This window comes from Mytilus galloprovincialis, chromosome 3 (genome assembly GCF_965363235.1).
Source record: "Mytilus galloprovincialis chromosome 3, xbMytGall1.hap1.1, whole genome shotgun sequence".
Classification (NCBI taxonomy): domain Eukaryota; kingdom Metazoa; phylum Mollusca; class Bivalvia; order Mytilida; family Mytilidae; genus Mytilus; species Mytilus galloprovincialis.
The window spans coordinates 58,950,562-58,968,077 of NC_134840.1; the positions used below are offsets into that span (position 1 = coordinate 58,950,562).

The following is a 17,516-nucleotide window of genomic DNA, read 5'->3' on the forward strand; positions in this document are numbered from 1 at the left end:
GTATAATTTTAATGTAAAGGTAAATTTTCGAAATTATGCGATATTTGTGGCACATTTACGGGTCTGTAGTGATGGAAATAGCGTCTCCATTAAAAAATCCGAATAGATGATCAACCAAAACGATTTTTTTTTAACTTCTGTTATTTACAATTTTGGAACCATTCAAACGAGATAAATTAAAAATTATAATTCATATAGTAGAAAGTGTTGTAAAAGAAAGATTTTAGTGTGAAACGTTTGTTATAAATGTTTCAATATGAGACTAGCTGCTTTGCTTGTTCAGTCTATGGTAAAAGTTAGAAGTGTTCCGATAAATTTGGCGCAAAATTTAAAAAGAACATTGATGATGCCGTCGACAGCTGAAGTTAGAGGAGCTCTTATTGTATTTGAAGGATGTGATCATAGTGGCAAAACAACTCAATGTAAAAAACTTGTTGCAGCTTTGAATGAAAAGGGAATTAAAACGGAAGCTATGCGTTTTCCAGGTAGTTTGAGGCGAACATCAGTTTGCCGCTTTATTTTAAATTTTTTGATTATGTGATTACTTGCACACCCCTATGAGCAAATTTTTGATGAGGGTCCTCAAAATTTGACATAAAGTTTGATCTTGTACTGCTTACATAGTTCTGCCTAATGTCCTGACCAATATAAAACTATTTTTTTTCTCACATTAATTGACACTGATAGTTATTAAATAGTCATTCTGTATTCTGATAGGCCTTCAACAATGGGCAAAACCAATACTGCACAGTGAGCTATGCACCTTATCACTATTTGGAAATAAGTCCAAGTTGACCTGAGAATTATCTGCCCACTTGAACTATCATACTAAGGCGGATCCAGGGGGGCCCGGGCCCCCCCTTTTGTAGGAAAAATTTGGTTGATTATATAGGGAATCATTGAAGCATGACTGTAGCGGCCCACCCCTTAGGTCAGTTAGCGGGCCCCCCTTAGGAAAAGTTCTGGATCCGCCACTGACTATTGATGTCATACAAGTCTTTCCATTGTGGCGTCATGCAGGTATTTTGTATTATGACGCCAAAATTTTATGGGAACCTTTGTTATGTCCAGGAATGGCGAACAAATAGCAATAAGGTGTATACTAAAAGGCCTGGAAATAACAAATTGGAAACAGTTCAAAGGAAGAATCTAACGGCCAATTTTATGTACAAAAGTTAAACTAAGAATATTAATCAGTACACATCCAGCATGCATCCAATGGATTTAGAGTAAAGATGTGATTAACATTTAATAAGTAAAAACATCAACTCTCTGCAATGCCAAAATATAGGTATCAACAGATTGTTGGACATAAAATGATCATATATATGTGTATAACCATGATAACAATTATATTTAGGTAGGTTTTCATTTAATGATACATTTGTACATTGTACATGTAACATGTATACAAAATAACCATGGTAATAATACCAATATTTATACTGTCATAAAAAAAATGTTGAATTGACCACTTTTAAGAATATCTAAAAAAAAAAAAAATCATTGATATTGATACTGATTTATATCTAAATTTAGGAGCTCGGTAAACAACATTGCCATACCAATTTTGATTGATGATCTCCTGTTTGTAATCAGTTTTCTACTGAGAGTGAGATGCAATCAAACTTCCAAACCAAATCTTTTTATCAAGAATTTAGTGAAGGATTTGAGAACTGTAAATTCAGAAATTATTGCAATGTTTTTATTATTGCAAAAAATGTGACAGGTTATCATCATGATCATCGCTATAATTAAAACTCGCATTTTGAATTTTTTTATACGAATCAAACAGGATTTTTCTGAATATCGCAAGAAAAAATTAGATCCACATTTTAGTCTAAAATGACAAAATCACTATAATGAATACATGCAATAATTTCTGAATTTACAGTAATTTATTTGTGTAAAAGTCCTTAACTTAATAATTTTCTAGTACAACATAGATTCTAACATGACGTCCTTCAAATGCTATGAGTACACACCCGTGGTAAAATATGAATATATTGCCAGGGCTGTTCCGATCGTACTCCCACGTCATATGCTTTTTCATGAATGAGGTGCCAGATGTCATAGAACGATGACCTAAGAATATCAGCATTTTACAGGAAAATACACCGAAAATCATCACAACAAGGAAACATAAACAAACGATTGCTAAAATGTGGTATAAATGTGATATACATGTAAGCCTCTTTTTTTTTTATACATATAAGACAAATAGTAAATTATCATTTTATTTCCTCCAAAAACTATCTAAATACGTTATGGTAAATAGTTTAAGCATGTCACTAATTCAGTTTGCTCCATCCTTTTACTCCTATTTGATAGTGCATTTATTTATGGTAACGGCAAATATTTGCCGCCACCTAGAGTGCTTCGATCCAAAATAATTGCTGTATTTGTCCTATTAGAATCGAAATAATTGATATCCAAGATGTTACTGCAGTATAGAAAATCTCATATGTAACAAATTGTGATAGAAACACTAAGATGGTTCCATGGTGGTAAGAGAAGATACATTGTATATCTATATGTACAAATATTTAATATGTGACACTTTAATAAACTATTTTACTTACTAACAGGCTACTGTAACTATAAAATTTCAGCTTGATGAAATGTTTGAATTGTTTTCTTTGTAGACAGAACAACAACAATTGGTAAAATGATTGATGGTTACCTTAGTAACAAATGTGAAATAGAAGACCATTCAGTTCATCTTCTATTTTCAGCCAACAGATGGGAAATGGTGTAAGTTTGACATTTGCATGTTACATTTTTTTCAATTTTAATATAGGTTTGCTAATTACAAAGGTTAAGTAAAAACTTTATATACATGTACAGAATAGAATAGAAAAATGTTTTATTGCTTATCACAGCACCCAAAGCTAAGCTGAATAATTACATTAAATTTATTTACAATGATTACATTACAATGATTGTTTTAAACAAATGCCGATGAAAAAAAACCATTAGGAAAACAGTACATATACATTTTTTTTGTAAATCCCCCCAAAAATCTATTAAGACCAGCAATATGAAGCAGCTGGTAAAGTAGCAATAAAAAATGTATGCTTCTTATTAGAAATAAATGAAATATATACATTCATTAAATGTTGCATTATACATGTCCTGCTCCAATCAGCTCCATAGCATCCAACATGTACAAATGTACATACATACATGTACATTGTTGTATGTACTTTTGACCAACAGCGTTTTATGATAAATAATGTGTGAATGTAAACAAGTTCATGAGGTTGGTATATAATCATCCATTTGAGCACATGGAAAGTTAAGGTGGTCAGACCCATAGGTTCATGTTCTTTGAAATATTTTAGGATTAGCCATACACTACAGTGCCAACATGTACATGTATCAGCTTGTTACATTTAACCCTTTTAAGACCATATATTTTGTGAATGTTTAGATACCTTTTGTGTCTGAATTAAAAAAAATAATTAAACCTTGTTTTATTTTCAAACAGAAATTGCATGTCAGAGAAAATTGACATTGTATCTCTTACTACGGTAGATATTATTAAACATCCCTGAATATAGGTCAAAGCTACAATTTGTTGAATCTATTAGTTCACTTGTATTTCAGGCCTAAAATGAAATCCATGTTAGAAGCCGGGACTACATTGATAGTGGACAGATATGCTTTTTCTGGTGTGGCATTTACAGCAGCTAAAGAGGTACTGTTACCTTGTAATGTAAATTTAATTTAAACATGCTCTATTTTGATTATCTCAAAATTTGTTATATAGACACATACATGAGCATGTAGATAGATATAAGGTGTGGTATGAATAGAATAGAATATTTTTATTCACTGGCCCCAGGAGGGCATATATAGCATACAAACAATATTATTATAAATAATAACATCTGCAATACATTTGTACATAGGCAATAGATATATACATGTATGTAACATGTGTAATAAAAAAAAAATATATACTACAGGAAATACACTCGACAAAATAATAGCAATATATTATAATTTAATTAACATTGATATGAGTGCCAATGAGACAACTCTCCATCCAAGTCACAATTGGTAAAAAGTAAACTATTATTATAGGTCAAAGTACAGCCTTCAACATATTCCTCATGTCATTAATGCTTTTGATGAAAGTTTCCACTTAAATATTGTTAATTTGTTTTCTTTAAAGTATAAAAAATAAGTTTTGTGATTCTGAATAAATAAAAATCTACAGTTTCAAAATGTTTTATGTGTAAACATTTTATAATATTTCAGAGACATTTTATATGACGTTTGTTAAATAAAATATGTTATTTATAATAGGGGTTTGATATGAATTGGTGTAAACAGCCAGATGTTGGTTTACCAAAACCAGACAGAGTTATCTACCTTACATTAAGTACAGAAGAGGCAGCAGCTAGAGGAACTTTTGGAAAAGAGAGATATGAACAAACAGAATTTCAACAAAAAGTCTCAACAAATTTTGAAAAGTTGAAAGATCCAACATGGCAGGTAATGTATTTTCATGTGCTGGTAACCATGGTAACCAGCTATTAAAAGTTTTGATTCCAGATTTTTCTCCATTTATAAAATACCAATGCTACTGACAGAGAACATAAGCAGTGACATTTTTAATAAGTAATAGAATTTCAGTTAATAGACTTGCATCAGGATCATACTGTTATATTATTTATACATATACATACAGTGATCGGGAAGGACGTGCGCCCTGTGCCTATAGCGCATATTGACAAGAAATGGCACATACAGTGACAAATGTAAGCGCCCACGTGGCGCACGATATTTTTCACTTCGTTTTGAAATGTTTAGATATCGTCAAATGAATTTCCGATCGTGTTCCGTGCCGCCATGAGTGTGTACACAACTGTGTTATGTTCCTCCAATAATAGGAGCACCTATATATTTTTGGGATGTCTCGGGTGTTTCCCTATCATAATAGAAACATGCGATTTAAGGTCTCGGTGTTTTTTTATTGTAATAATAGAACCTTGCGGTCTAACTGATAACCCGAAAAACGTAATTAACCATCATTCATGATACATTTATTTATAAACAACTTTAAATTTGTGAAATTTGGCTAGTACAGACAAGATTTAACTCTAATAATAATCTCATTTAGTTTAGCTTGCTATTATTTCGATTGAAGAACCCCAAGATTTTTTAGGAATATAGTTTTTGTCTCCATAAAAGACGCCTAACTGTCCTTGTCAATTTTTGGTCTTTGGCTTGTTTTCACATTTTGTAAACATGACTTCAGCGATTTGTTGTTATGTTCTATGAATTAATGGTACTCTATACTGTTATTCTTGTCACCGTGATGAAGTTATAATAATACAAGAAGTACAGAGGAAATGCCTGAAATGTCCTCTGATATGGAACGTCTAGAATAAGTATGGTATCGACGAAGACCCAAATTTAACGTACAAAAAAACAAAACATGAACATGAACAAGGCAACAGTACCAGTTTAAACATTGTAAATAAAGGTTGACTTAAATATTGTTGGGGTTGGAAGAAGTTGTTGTATATTCATTGAAATTGAAATTATAAAATCACAGGAACAATATCCATGATTTTATTTAAAATCATAAAGGTAAGTTTCAACACCTCTTTGCCAAAATATACTGATAATTTTTTTTTATAGAAGTCAATTAAAATGGCCCACTCATTTGACAACATGGCCCATTATTTTTTAAAATGGCCCATTGAATTTATTTTTGAGGGGCCCTGGGCCCATAGTGAAAAAAACCTTCCAGATCACTGACATAAAATGTCATGACAGTGATCTCAACTCTGAAGATCAGCTACACACAAACTTGAATTTAATTCATCTCTAAAGGGACAAATTTTGGATCTTTTTTTTTGATGGCCCCACCACTAAGTGGTCGGGGACATATAGTTTTACCCTTGTCAAAAATTCCGAAATTCCGTCATTCCGCAACAAACCATTATACAGAGTTTTTTCAAAACCGCTTCATATATTGGGCTGATCTATGGAATGTAAGTTCTTCATGATGAGTTACAGATCAAGTTTAAGTTTTGTTCTGCTCCGCTAATTTTTGCCAAAATTACGGGCTTTGGACTTTGATAAATTGTTTAAAATCACAGTTATATGGACTTTTTTCTAAAGGCTTTCAGATATTGGGATGATTTTTGGCATGTGCGTTAACCAATCAAGTTTTAAGTTTTGTTCTGCTAGGCTAATTTTTGCCAAAATTACATGCTTTGGACTTTGATAAATTGTTGAAAATCACAGTTATATGGACTTTTTTTCTAAACGCTTTCAGATATTGGGATGATTTTTGGCATGTGAGTTAACCAATCAAGTTTAAGTTTTGTTCTGCTAGGCTAATTTTTGCCGAAATTACGTGCTTTGGACTTTGATTTATTGTTGAAAATCACAGTTATACAGACTTTTTTCTTTCGACTCCAGATTTTGAGCTGATTTTTTTTTATGTGATACTACCATCATGTTTGTGTCCACATGTGTTATTGAAATTGCACATTTTTCAACTTTGGAGACGGGGCCATTCGTGTCCCTTTGACACATTTAGTTTTTACATCTTTTGACAAGCACATATCTACCAATCAAAGAGAAAGGTGCTAACTGCTCCTAAATATGAAAGTTTCTGACACTGACATGCGCGTAGCTACGTTTACGTCAAAACGCCCGGTCGTACACTTGAATTTTGAAAATAAAACAAATAATCGACATAGAATAAGAAAAACTGGTCAAAAGCACATCATCCTTGTGCTTCTTTTTTCAATGGATTGTAATTTTGAATAAAAAGGGACTAAATTTACTCAAATAGATCATTTAATATATTTGTTCGAATCTTGTAAAAGTCTGAATCTACTATGAATTCTACGTACTTTTCTTATATTTAAAGCAATTCACTATCTGCTCAGATTCGATATGCTGTTTGTATTTTTGTCGAGCCTGTGATTTATGTCCTAAAAGCGAGACAAAGCGGCGTCAATATTTAGGTTCCGAATGTGGATAAAGTCTTTTGAATGACTCTCCGTGAAATTCTACGAAAGTTGGACAGAAACTGTTTATGATCAAAAGAGTATTCAGAGCAATATAATAATGCAATTATATCTTTAATTTTCCCGCATTTTAAGGACAAAACGTATTTCTTTCTGCAATTAATAAGTGGTCGCAGTTTGGGCTTACATTTTATTATTTCTCAATTACATTAACTACTTGTCGAACATTTATCGAATTTTATGAAAATGCTGAAGAAGCTTTTTCAATGACTAATGTCTAAAGCTAAAATTTTGAAAGCATTTGTTTTCGTTCATTTTTCTGTTCTTTTCTGATAGACAGATAGCCGGGCTCTTCTTTACGCAATTAATTGTTTTACATGCTCAATTTATAAACCTTCATAGATTGTTGTGAAATATTCCAGATCAAGAAAAAAATATCAAAAGAAAATTTTAGATGACCATTAGGCTAGCTTCCAGTTTAACACGATGAATAAGTTAACATATGTATTACACAATTTAACCAAAACAAACCAACCATTTAGATTCAAAAGTATGTTGCTATCAATGATTTTTTACTGACAGAAATCATTACGGTATCTCATTCTCGATAGCTTTCGGGGGCTTCGTCCCTTTCGAACACACTTCCAGCAGATGATTTAACATTGAGCAGTTGGCACCCCTCATATCCCTCGCCAAGGTTCGGGCGTACACGTAAAAATGACCCAGCTACGCCACTGACTGAATTGGTGTAACCTTTGCTCATCAAGAAAGCATTTAAATGAGACAGGTCTTTTACACACATAGTTTTGAATGCAGTTAAGAGTTTTGAATACTCCTGATTTCAATCTGCTGCAGGCATGTGAATTATGAACTATGCGTGTGTGTATATTTAAAAATACAAATTAAATTAAGAATTATACTAAGTGTGCATCTGCCTTTGGTTGTTTATGAACAACACATATTAATGAAACCATTGATTACATATAAAGAAAATAAGAAAATATGTATTAACAAAAATACTGAAATCCAAGGTAAATTAAAAGTTTATATTATATATTGTAGGAAGTTGAAGCTGACAAGTCTATAGAAGACCTACACAGAGAAATTCTAGTGATTACCCAAAACATTATTGAAGAATCTGGTCATAAACCTTTACAACAATTATGGTCAGATGAATAGGGTTCAGGTTGCTAAAATATAAAATAAATTTTAAAGAGGGGGTGAAAAGTTTTTGAGGGGATTTGGGATAAAGGGGGTAAAAAAAAAAGCGCAAATAAAACTGGGTCATGATGCATGTGCAGTATCAGCATATGCAATGATTCTGCACAGAATTTTTTTACATGCCCTATTTGAGGAGCTCAATTATTAGGTATATTGGCCTATCAAAGTCGGATAATTTGTGCATATTTTCCAGGTTATGAAGGGTATCCACATTATGTACGGTAATCAAGTCCTGCAGTTTACCATTAAGGGCTTTTAATTTCTACAATGTTTGTATAAATATTATAACTATGCCCCTCACAGTGTGTACATATTTTGATGTTTTTTGCAAATTAGAAATATCTAAGTGTTGCATGACTTATTTATGTAATTTATATATAAATATTCTAAGCATTCAATTTATTATAATCATACATTATTAAGTCTTGATAGGATGTGTTTTCTGTGATATTATGTAAGTTATTATGTTGATTACATCATTATACTTTGGAATAAATATTTTGTAGAATTGCATTTGTTAACTATACTTAGTGAAGGTTCAGGTATTAATATACTGTAAACCAACTTATTTTCACGACTTTCGCGAGAAGAAAAATAACGCAAATATAAATCGTCGCGAACTAGGATCTTGTCGTATTCAATACGGAAAGAAAATTAAATAATCGCGAAATTAAATAGCCACGAAGTGGTCTAGAAAGGATAAATTATAATTGGAAAAATAAGTTGGTTTACAGTAGTTGGATACTGTAATTTAATTTACATGAAATTGTCTCACAGAAATCTTTTTGTCGATCGATCCTGCCACTTGTTGCAGGAAGCTCAACATAGGGATAGTGATCGGGCAGCTTTAGCTAACCTCTTAGAAGGCAGAAGACCTGAATGATTTATACTTTGGATATAGATGCCTTATGTTACAAAGTTTCTGTCTATATAATCACCTGTCCATTGTTGATGGTTCAGTGACTACTTGAAAAAAGAAGTTCAGATTTTTTACTCGACCATGACCTCATTTCAAGGATCAGTAAACAAGGTTCAGTTTTGGTGGGCAAGTCCATATCTCAGATATTATAAGCAATAGGTCTAGTATATTTGGTGTATGAACAAATTTGTTAGCTGTATATATGTCCAGCTGGCAGGTGTCATATGACTGTGACCTCATTTTCATGGTTCTGTGGTCAAAATTTTTGAGTGTTGGTATTTTTTTTCTAATACTATATGCAATAGGTCAACTATATTTGGTGTATGGAAATATTTAATGATGCATGTCAGTCTTGTCGGTTTTATTTGACCTTGACCCCATATTTATCGGTCTATTGCTCAGTGTTAAGTTATTGTGTTTGGTCTTTTTTCATACTATTTGTTGTATGGGAGGATTGTGAGATGTATGTCTGTCAGGCAGGTATCATATGACCTTGACCTCATTTTGGTGGTTCATTTGTCAAGGTTAAGTTTGTTTCTTAGATACTATAAGCAATAGGTCAACCATATTTAACGCAGATTCAATCTGATTGATTGTAAGTTGTACACGTCTGCCTGGCATGGTCCATCTGACCTTGACCTCATTGTCATGGTTCATTGGTCAATGTTTAGTTTTGGTTAAGTCTGTTTCTTGGAAACTATAAGCAATAGATCAACTATATTTAGTTTATTGTCGAGCCTGCAACTTTTGTTGCAGAAAGCTCGACATAGGGATAGTGATCCGGCGGCGGCGACGGCGTTAGCTCACTTCTTAAAAGCTTTATATTTTAAAAGGTGGAAGACCTGGATGCTTCATACTTTGTATATAGATGCTTCATGTTACGAAGTTTCCGTCAGTCACATTTCCAATGTCCTTGACCTCATTTTCATGGTTCAGTGACCACTTGAAAAAAAAGTTCAAATTTTTTGTAATGTTGAATTCTCTCTTATTATAAGTAATAGGATAACTATATTTGATATGTGCGTACCTTGCAAGGTCATCGTGTCTGTCAGACAGTTTTCACTTGACCTCGACCTCATTTCATGGATCAGTGAACAAGGTTAAGTTTTGGTGGTCAAGTCCATATCTCAGATACTATAAGCAATAGGGCTAGTATATTCGGTGTATGGAAGGACTGTAAGGTGTACATGTCCAACTGGCAGGTGTCATCTGACCTTGACCTCATTTTCATGGTTCAGTGGTCTTTGTTTAGTTATCTTGGTTAATGTTAAGTTTATGTGACAGTTGTAATAAAGCTTAGCTTTATATTTAGGACTATCAACATAATATCAATGATTAGTATAGAAGGCGAGACATTTCAGCGTGTGCACTCTTGTATAATTATTGAATAATTGTATGGTGTACATGAATTTCTCGTTTGGGTTATCTAACCTTGACCTTATTTTCTTGGATTATGTTTAATTTATGTGCTAGTTGTAGTAAAGCATTATATTCAGGAATATCCGCATAATATCAATGGTTAGTAAAGAAGACAAGAAAATTCAGCGTTTGCACACTTGTTTTCATTTTCAGACTTTAGCCTTGGGACTGCAACATATAGCTATTTTGTCAGGTTTATAACTACCATGTGAAGTTAAGTGTGTTATCTCACCATTTACTCAGTGTATTTCCTCCAATTTTAAAAATCATTTTGATTATTTAATGATTTATCTGAAAGCTAACCAACTCCCATCAAATTAAAAAACACATAATTTTTCTTTAATTATATCAGTTAAGAGATTACCCTCTAGATTTTTCTCTTCAGGGAGTATTCACCCTAGTATTTTATAAGATAACTGTTTAGAACACCCAGAACATGAGATTGATAAAGCTGATAGGTTTGTATAGAACATAGAAAATAAATGGGGAATGTGTTCTCCCACTTTGCATATCATTTAAAGTTATAAAGGGGCATAACTGTAGAACGGTAAAAAGGGACGCTACCCAAATTTGTACTTGATCCGAGTTTTGTGTAATAAGTATTATGTACAAGTTTCATAACATTTGGTTAGAAAACAGACTTTACAACCAATAACTCTGGAATGGTTTAAATGACACCCTTAATGTTCAAGCTTGATCTGTATATTGCGGTAATAAGCATTGGGTATAAGTTTCATAATTTTTAGTCAAGGCATGCTAAAGTTAGAGAATAAGGGAAATTTTTCCTTTGAAAAGAGGCTCTAGAACTGTTAAATTAATGCCACCAAAATTCAAACTGGATCTGTGTTTTGTGGTTATAAGCATTGTGTGATGTAAGTTTCAATACATTTAGTTGAGGCAATTTCCATTTTAAAAGGGACATAACACTAGAATGGTAAAAGTGGCCCCACCAAGATTCAATCTTGATCAGTTTTTTGTGGTAACAAGCACTGTGTATAGGTTTCATATCATTTGGTTGAGGCAAACTAAATTTAGAGAAAGCGAAAACGCATGTTCTGCAATTTTTCTATTTGAAAAGGGGCACAACTCTAGAACTGTTCAAGTGCCGCCACCAAAATTCTAACTTGATCTGTGTTTTGGGGTTATAAGCATTGTGCAATAAAGATTCATAACATTTGGTTGAGGCAAACTAATGTTAGAGAACTTAAACCAACTGTGGGACATACAGACAAGGGTAAAACTTAATGGCCCTCCGTGAGTGTTTAAATGAGAAAGCAATACAATGTCTATGGTGAAATTTGTCTGAAGGATCGAGATAAAAGACCATACATCTGACTTTCCCATTTTACCAGTTCCAAGTCAGATTTGTTGTATGCTGGAGGATTTAGAGCTTAAAATATTGAAAAAGCACCTGTTTATTGTTGGTATACCTCTAGATGTACTTTGATAGTATTTGTCCCTATATCTTATTATACATACCTATAGAATCATTTTCATAATAGTGTGGAAAACCACAATACTTGTGTAGGCAAAAATACTTAATCATTTGCCTTTAACTTGTTTGTCATCGGCTATTGATAACAGCTATTTTTCGCTCACTCATTCTGTCAGAGGCCTTCCAATGGAATAAAAGAATAAAGTACATGCAGGTGCAAGAAAAGAAAGTTTAAGTATTCATCATTTAAATCATCACACAAGGTTTAGTCCTCCGCTAGTTATTGGTGTTATTCCATTTATGGGTTTAGAACCTTTTGCGACCCCAAAGTTAAAATTCGATAACACGTACATTATGACAAGTGGGCGTTACAGAAGAACGTTCAATTAATCTGACCCAGTCAAATAATTACCTGAGCATGCAAAGAAATGGTTTAGTCCACACTTATATGAAAATGATCCTATATTATATAATAGATGCTTAGGCCTTTATCTAAGAATTAGTATATCTGGAATAAACTTTATTAATAAAATATAACATTTATCAATATAAAACATCTTATGAAAATAATGAACTATGGGAAAAATGAAATGTGGAAACATGAAACTAATAACATTTCCTTAAAACTTGTCAAATAAAACTATTAAACAGTAAACATGTAATGATGACTTTATAATGCTGCCTTACCAATTCTGCTGCATATAATGATAAAATACGAAACAGTTGTAAATTCTGAACCATGTTTGATTAATTGAGCTATGACCAAAATCTTATTTTAATGCATCTTCTAAAAATTAAACTAAAAAATGTATCAATAGTATAAATTGTGTTGATGAATGTACAAAAATACACTAAAAATATACTAAATACCATTTTCGTCTTTAAAAAATATATAGAATTAACTTTTGCAATATCATATTTCACAATACAAATATTTCATTTAATAATGTTTTTTTGTCAAAGTCATAAAAATTTGAAATATGGTTATAAACACAAAAATACAGTTTTAATGTAGAGCAGTTTTAAAAATAATCCATTTCAGCTCAAATAATTGTAAAGATCCAAAAAGTATACTAAAAATTTAACAAAGGGCCTTGACCTTGGATGACAACAGTAACATGGATTCAGGGAAGCAGATAAATTGTGAGTCATCCAAAGAGTAAATATTTCTATTTTTATAATGCAATATGATGTTTTCTAATAATAGGGTATCAAGTTACCCTTTCATGCCGTTTGACTGTACACGTCAATTACATATAGCACCAAGACATATACAAACATATATACTAGAACAATTATTCATCAACTTCTTTAAACTATATAAAAAATATTCTTGCAAATTAATTTAAATATACCAAAGCAATCTATATACACATTATTACTGCAACTGCAATTATGTATTTACTAAAAAGGAATCAAGCGTCTAAAGCATTCAGAATTTCTATCTCATTAACCTTTGCAAAGAAAAATCAGATTCCAATACCATTAGGCTGCTTCAATTTCATTGACCATTTCTGTCTGGTCTGATTTACATTCCATAGACTCCTCTGTAACTTTATTTTCTGATTCATCCTTCTTATGAAGCTCTGTAGAATCATTTGTTTCAATAGTCCTCCACAGTATTTCTGTTTTGTTTGTGTCTTCATTCTCTCCATCTTCCATTTTAACATCAAGTACCTTTTCATTAGATTCTGTTTCCATTAATTCAACTTTTTCCTTCAATTCATTATTTCCTTTCATTGTAGTTTTCTTCTTTGGTTCATCTTTTAAATTTTGTTTAGCATCATCCACATCCACACTTGAACCAGTTGCATTTTGATCACATTTTCCATTTGTATCTTTATCAGTTGATTTCAGCTCATTCAAATCTCCTGATATATTTTCAGCCTCTTCATTTTTTTCAGGGGCGTCTTGTCTTTCGCTCTTTATCTTTTTCTGAATTTCATCTTTTCCATCTTGTGTTGTAATTTCATCACTCTATGAAGAAGATTGTGAACTACTGATCTGACTAGCGGTTTCATCAGAATCAAAACCAGAGTCGCTCTTTATTTCCTCTGTTAAACTTTGTCCATCACCCTGCAACAATAGAAGTTACAATAGAATGCTATTAAAATTATATTTGGTGGGGAACTATCCGCTATTGATTTCTTTTTATTTTTGTAAGTTTTAAGCTGACATGTATGTGTTTTCAATCCTTATATTTAAAAATTTAACACATACAGATTTCTTTCTTTCTTATGATAATATTCAGCTCTGTGACAAACTTATGGTCTTTATTAATTTCTTACATATTCCTTTATTTGAGATAAAAATAAGAAGATGTGGTATGATGGCCAATTAAAACTCTCCACCAGAGGCCAAATGACATAGATTTTAGCAAACTATATGTCACCGTTAGGCCTTAAAGAACGAACATTTGACAGTGAGTACGATTTTGAACACTATATATAGGTTTACAAAGTAAAATGAGCATAAATATTTCTACATTCATAGTTTTTTTCACCTCAAAAGTCCATGGTGGTGGTGGTTGATCGGTGCATCTTCTTAAAGCAAATTTCCACACCAAAAACCCAGACTGACCAGTTGTTGACCAATATTTCTCTACAGTGTATAAACCTAAAAAATAAATAATGTACAAATATTTTTATGTATATCTATATATTCAGTTTAGGTTAAAACAAAATTTAAGTGTTTCATTCTTTCAACATAACAAAGAAATGAATATTTCAACTTTGTCATCATGTAGCTGTAAACAATACATTCTCTGGCCTTTGTTAGTCTTGTATGATTTTAATTTTAGTTAATTTATGTTTTTGAAGTTTAGTATGACGTCCATTATCACTGAACTAGTACACATTTTTGTTTAGGGGCCAGCTAAAGTACACATCTCGGTGTGTGATTTTCTCGCCATTGGTGGCCTTGGGCTGTTTTCTCTTTAAAACATTCCCCAATTCCATTCTCAGTTATATATGCAGGAAGGTATACAAAATATATATACAGTTTGTTTCTAGGTCACCATGGAGCTATAATAAGCACTTTTAAATAAACAGCTGCGCCATGAGCGCATGATACGCCCGACGTCTTGTGTGGAAGTTTTATGCAATAATCATAAATAGTTTCTGAGGAAGTTTTAAGCAATAACCATTTATTGTTTTTGAGACACGGCGGGTCATGTGAAACACCCCCCCACCCTGTTTTTTTTTTTACAAATATCACTAAAATAAAATTTTGAATCAAACCAAAAAGTATACATATCTTTAAATTAGTATAACAAAGAAGTGTGTACAGTTTCAAGCAATAATCATAAATTGTTTTTGAGATACGGCGCGACATGTAAAAAAAAACCTCCCCTTTTTTACAAAATACTCAATAACTCAAAAATAAAATTTTGAGTCATCACCAAAAAGTATACAGATCTTTACATTAATATAACAAAGAAGTGTGTAAAGTTTTAAGCAATAATCATAAATCGTTTTAGAGATACGGCATGACATGTAAAAAATCCCTCCCCCTTTTTTACAAAATACTCAATAACTCAAAAATGAAATTTTGAATCATCACCAAAAAGTATACAGATCTTTAGATTAATATAACAAAGAAGTGTGTAAAGTTTGAAGCAATAATCATAAATCGTTTTTGAGATACAGCGCGACATGTAAAAAAACCCTCCCCCTTTTTTACAAAATACTCAAAAACTCAAAAATGAAATTTTGAATCATCACCAAAAAGTATACAGATATTAAGATTAATATAACTAAGAAGTGTGTAAAGTTTTAAGCAATAATCAAGAAATGTTTTTGAGATACGGTGCGACATGTGAAAAAAAACACCCCCCTGTTTTAGTTACAAAGTGCCGTAACTCAAAAAGTTTAAATCTTATTTTCACCAAAAAGTATACAGATCATTTGACCATCATAAGAAACAACTATATTAAGTTTCATGAAATTTGGATAAGTCGTTCTCAAGTTACGGTGCGACATGTTTACGCCGGACGGACGGACAGACGGACTGACGGACAGACACCGGACATTTGTATACCATAATACGTCCCGTCAAAATTTTGACGGGCGTATAAAAACAAACCATCATATATCTGTATCCATCCTCTGGAGCAAATTGACTGAACTGCTGTAGTTTATATCCCCTAATCACTCTGACTGGGTTTCCAGTTTCAACGTTACGACTCAATGCAAGATTCCCACGGGTCAGTGTCTGATCTTTAGACTGTGGTGCTGTTCTCAAGTTCTATAGAAATGTAAAATTTGTAATTACTGATGTTTCTTTCTTTCAACATAACAATGAAATGAATATTTCAACTTTGTCATCATGTAGCTGTAACCAATACATGTTATATATGAGTACCTTTGGTTAGTTAGCTGTCCCTTTCAATGAGATGCACACTGTTTTTAGAAGTGAACTGAAGTGTTTGTGCTTATTTTCAATAGTATCAGTACACTTAAGGGCATACAATACAGTTACAGGGGAGGTAATGACGTTGCTAACGTAAAATGTTATTTTTGCCATGTCAAACTGTGACATCTCGGGGGAAAAATGCATTTTTTGACTGATTTTTATCATTCAAACTGATTTAATTTGAAAACGAGTGCATGGACCCCTATTTTTTAAAACGACGTTTTGTTTCATTTTGCAGGGAGATTATGTGGACCAAATTTTATAAAACTGTAAATAGTGCAATTTTTTAAATTTTGGTAAATATACAGCAAAAAATGACGTTTTTTTTTCTCAATTCATGACCATTTGATAAATATGAGTTATTTCTGAATAAAAAATGCATAAATTTTTAGGATACTTATAAAATACAGAAATTACAAAGTATTTAATAAAAAACAATTTGCGTTTTTTTTTTATAACAAAAAAGTTATGTATTTCTTTCGAAAGGAAAAATATGGCCACATATCCAAATTTTGAGCAAATATACAAAATTTCGACCTCATTTAACTCAAAAAGTAGCAAATGAAGGTATATATTTTATTACATATTTGATTTAATTAGGCCAAAAATAGCCTATATGGAAATTTTCATCAAACTGTAAATACAGGATCCAACTGTATCATATGCCCTTAATTACTCTGACTTACAGGATCCAAACTGTATCGTATGCCCTTAATTACTCTGACTTGACTATCTGTTTTTTTCCATTGCCCAATTCTCTTTCCCTTTGCCCAATCAGATTGTAAAATTACCAAAACAATTGGGACCTTTATACCAGTCTGTATAAGTGTTGATATATAGATGATCACTCATGCATTTTTAGAGTCTACCTTGATGCTGTGTCATAACTTCACCTATCCAAATGTTGTTGTTGTAGTTTTACTGAGACAGTTGTTTTCAAAACCTATTCAACACACTGTTTAGAAAAATTTCCTGGTAAAATTAGTATGTATGACTGAAGCTAGAGTATGGCCATGAGATGTAAATTTATGCAATACCAAATATATTTCTTGTTTTTACTGAAAGTATTTCCCAATATGTTTTAAAGAATCCTAATACAAGTGGTTAT

At 32.1% G+C, this 17,516-nt stretch overlaps 1 protein-coding gene across 1 annotated transcript; it reads left to right on the forward strand.

Annotated features, from left to right (window-relative positions):
- Window positions 1-135: 135 nt before the first annotated feature.
- LOC143068466 (thymidylate kinase-like) lies at window positions 136-8,730 on the forward strand. The gene is made up of 5 exons (XM_076242559.1): window positions 136-485; window positions 2,646-2,754; window positions 3,610-3,700; window positions 4,315-4,503; window positions 8,064-8,730. The coding sequence occupies exons 1-5, from the start codon at window positions 257-259 to the stop codon at window positions 8,178-8,180; spliced, it is 735 nt and encodes a 244-aa protein (XP_076098674.1). The 5' UTR covers window positions 136-256; the 3' UTR covers window positions 8,181-8,730.
- Window positions 8,731-17,516: the final 8,786 nt, after the last annotated feature.

What these genes read in the sequence shown, in the direction of transcription:
- LOC143068466 (XM_076242559.1), top strand. Translation starts at nt 257, where the DNA reads ATGAGACTAGCTGCTTTGCTTGTTCAGTCTATGGTAAAAGTTAGAAGT. An exon ending in GGAAGCTATGCGTTTTCCAG is followed by an intron (nt 486 to 2,645) that starts GTAGTTTGAGGC and finishes TTTTCTTTGTAG; the next exon opens with ACAGAACAACAACAATTGGT. An exon ending in TGAAAGATCCAACATGGCAG is followed by an intron (nt 4,504 to 8,063) that starts GTAATGTATTTT and finishes TATATATTGTAG; the next exon opens with GAAGTTGAAGCTGACAAGTC.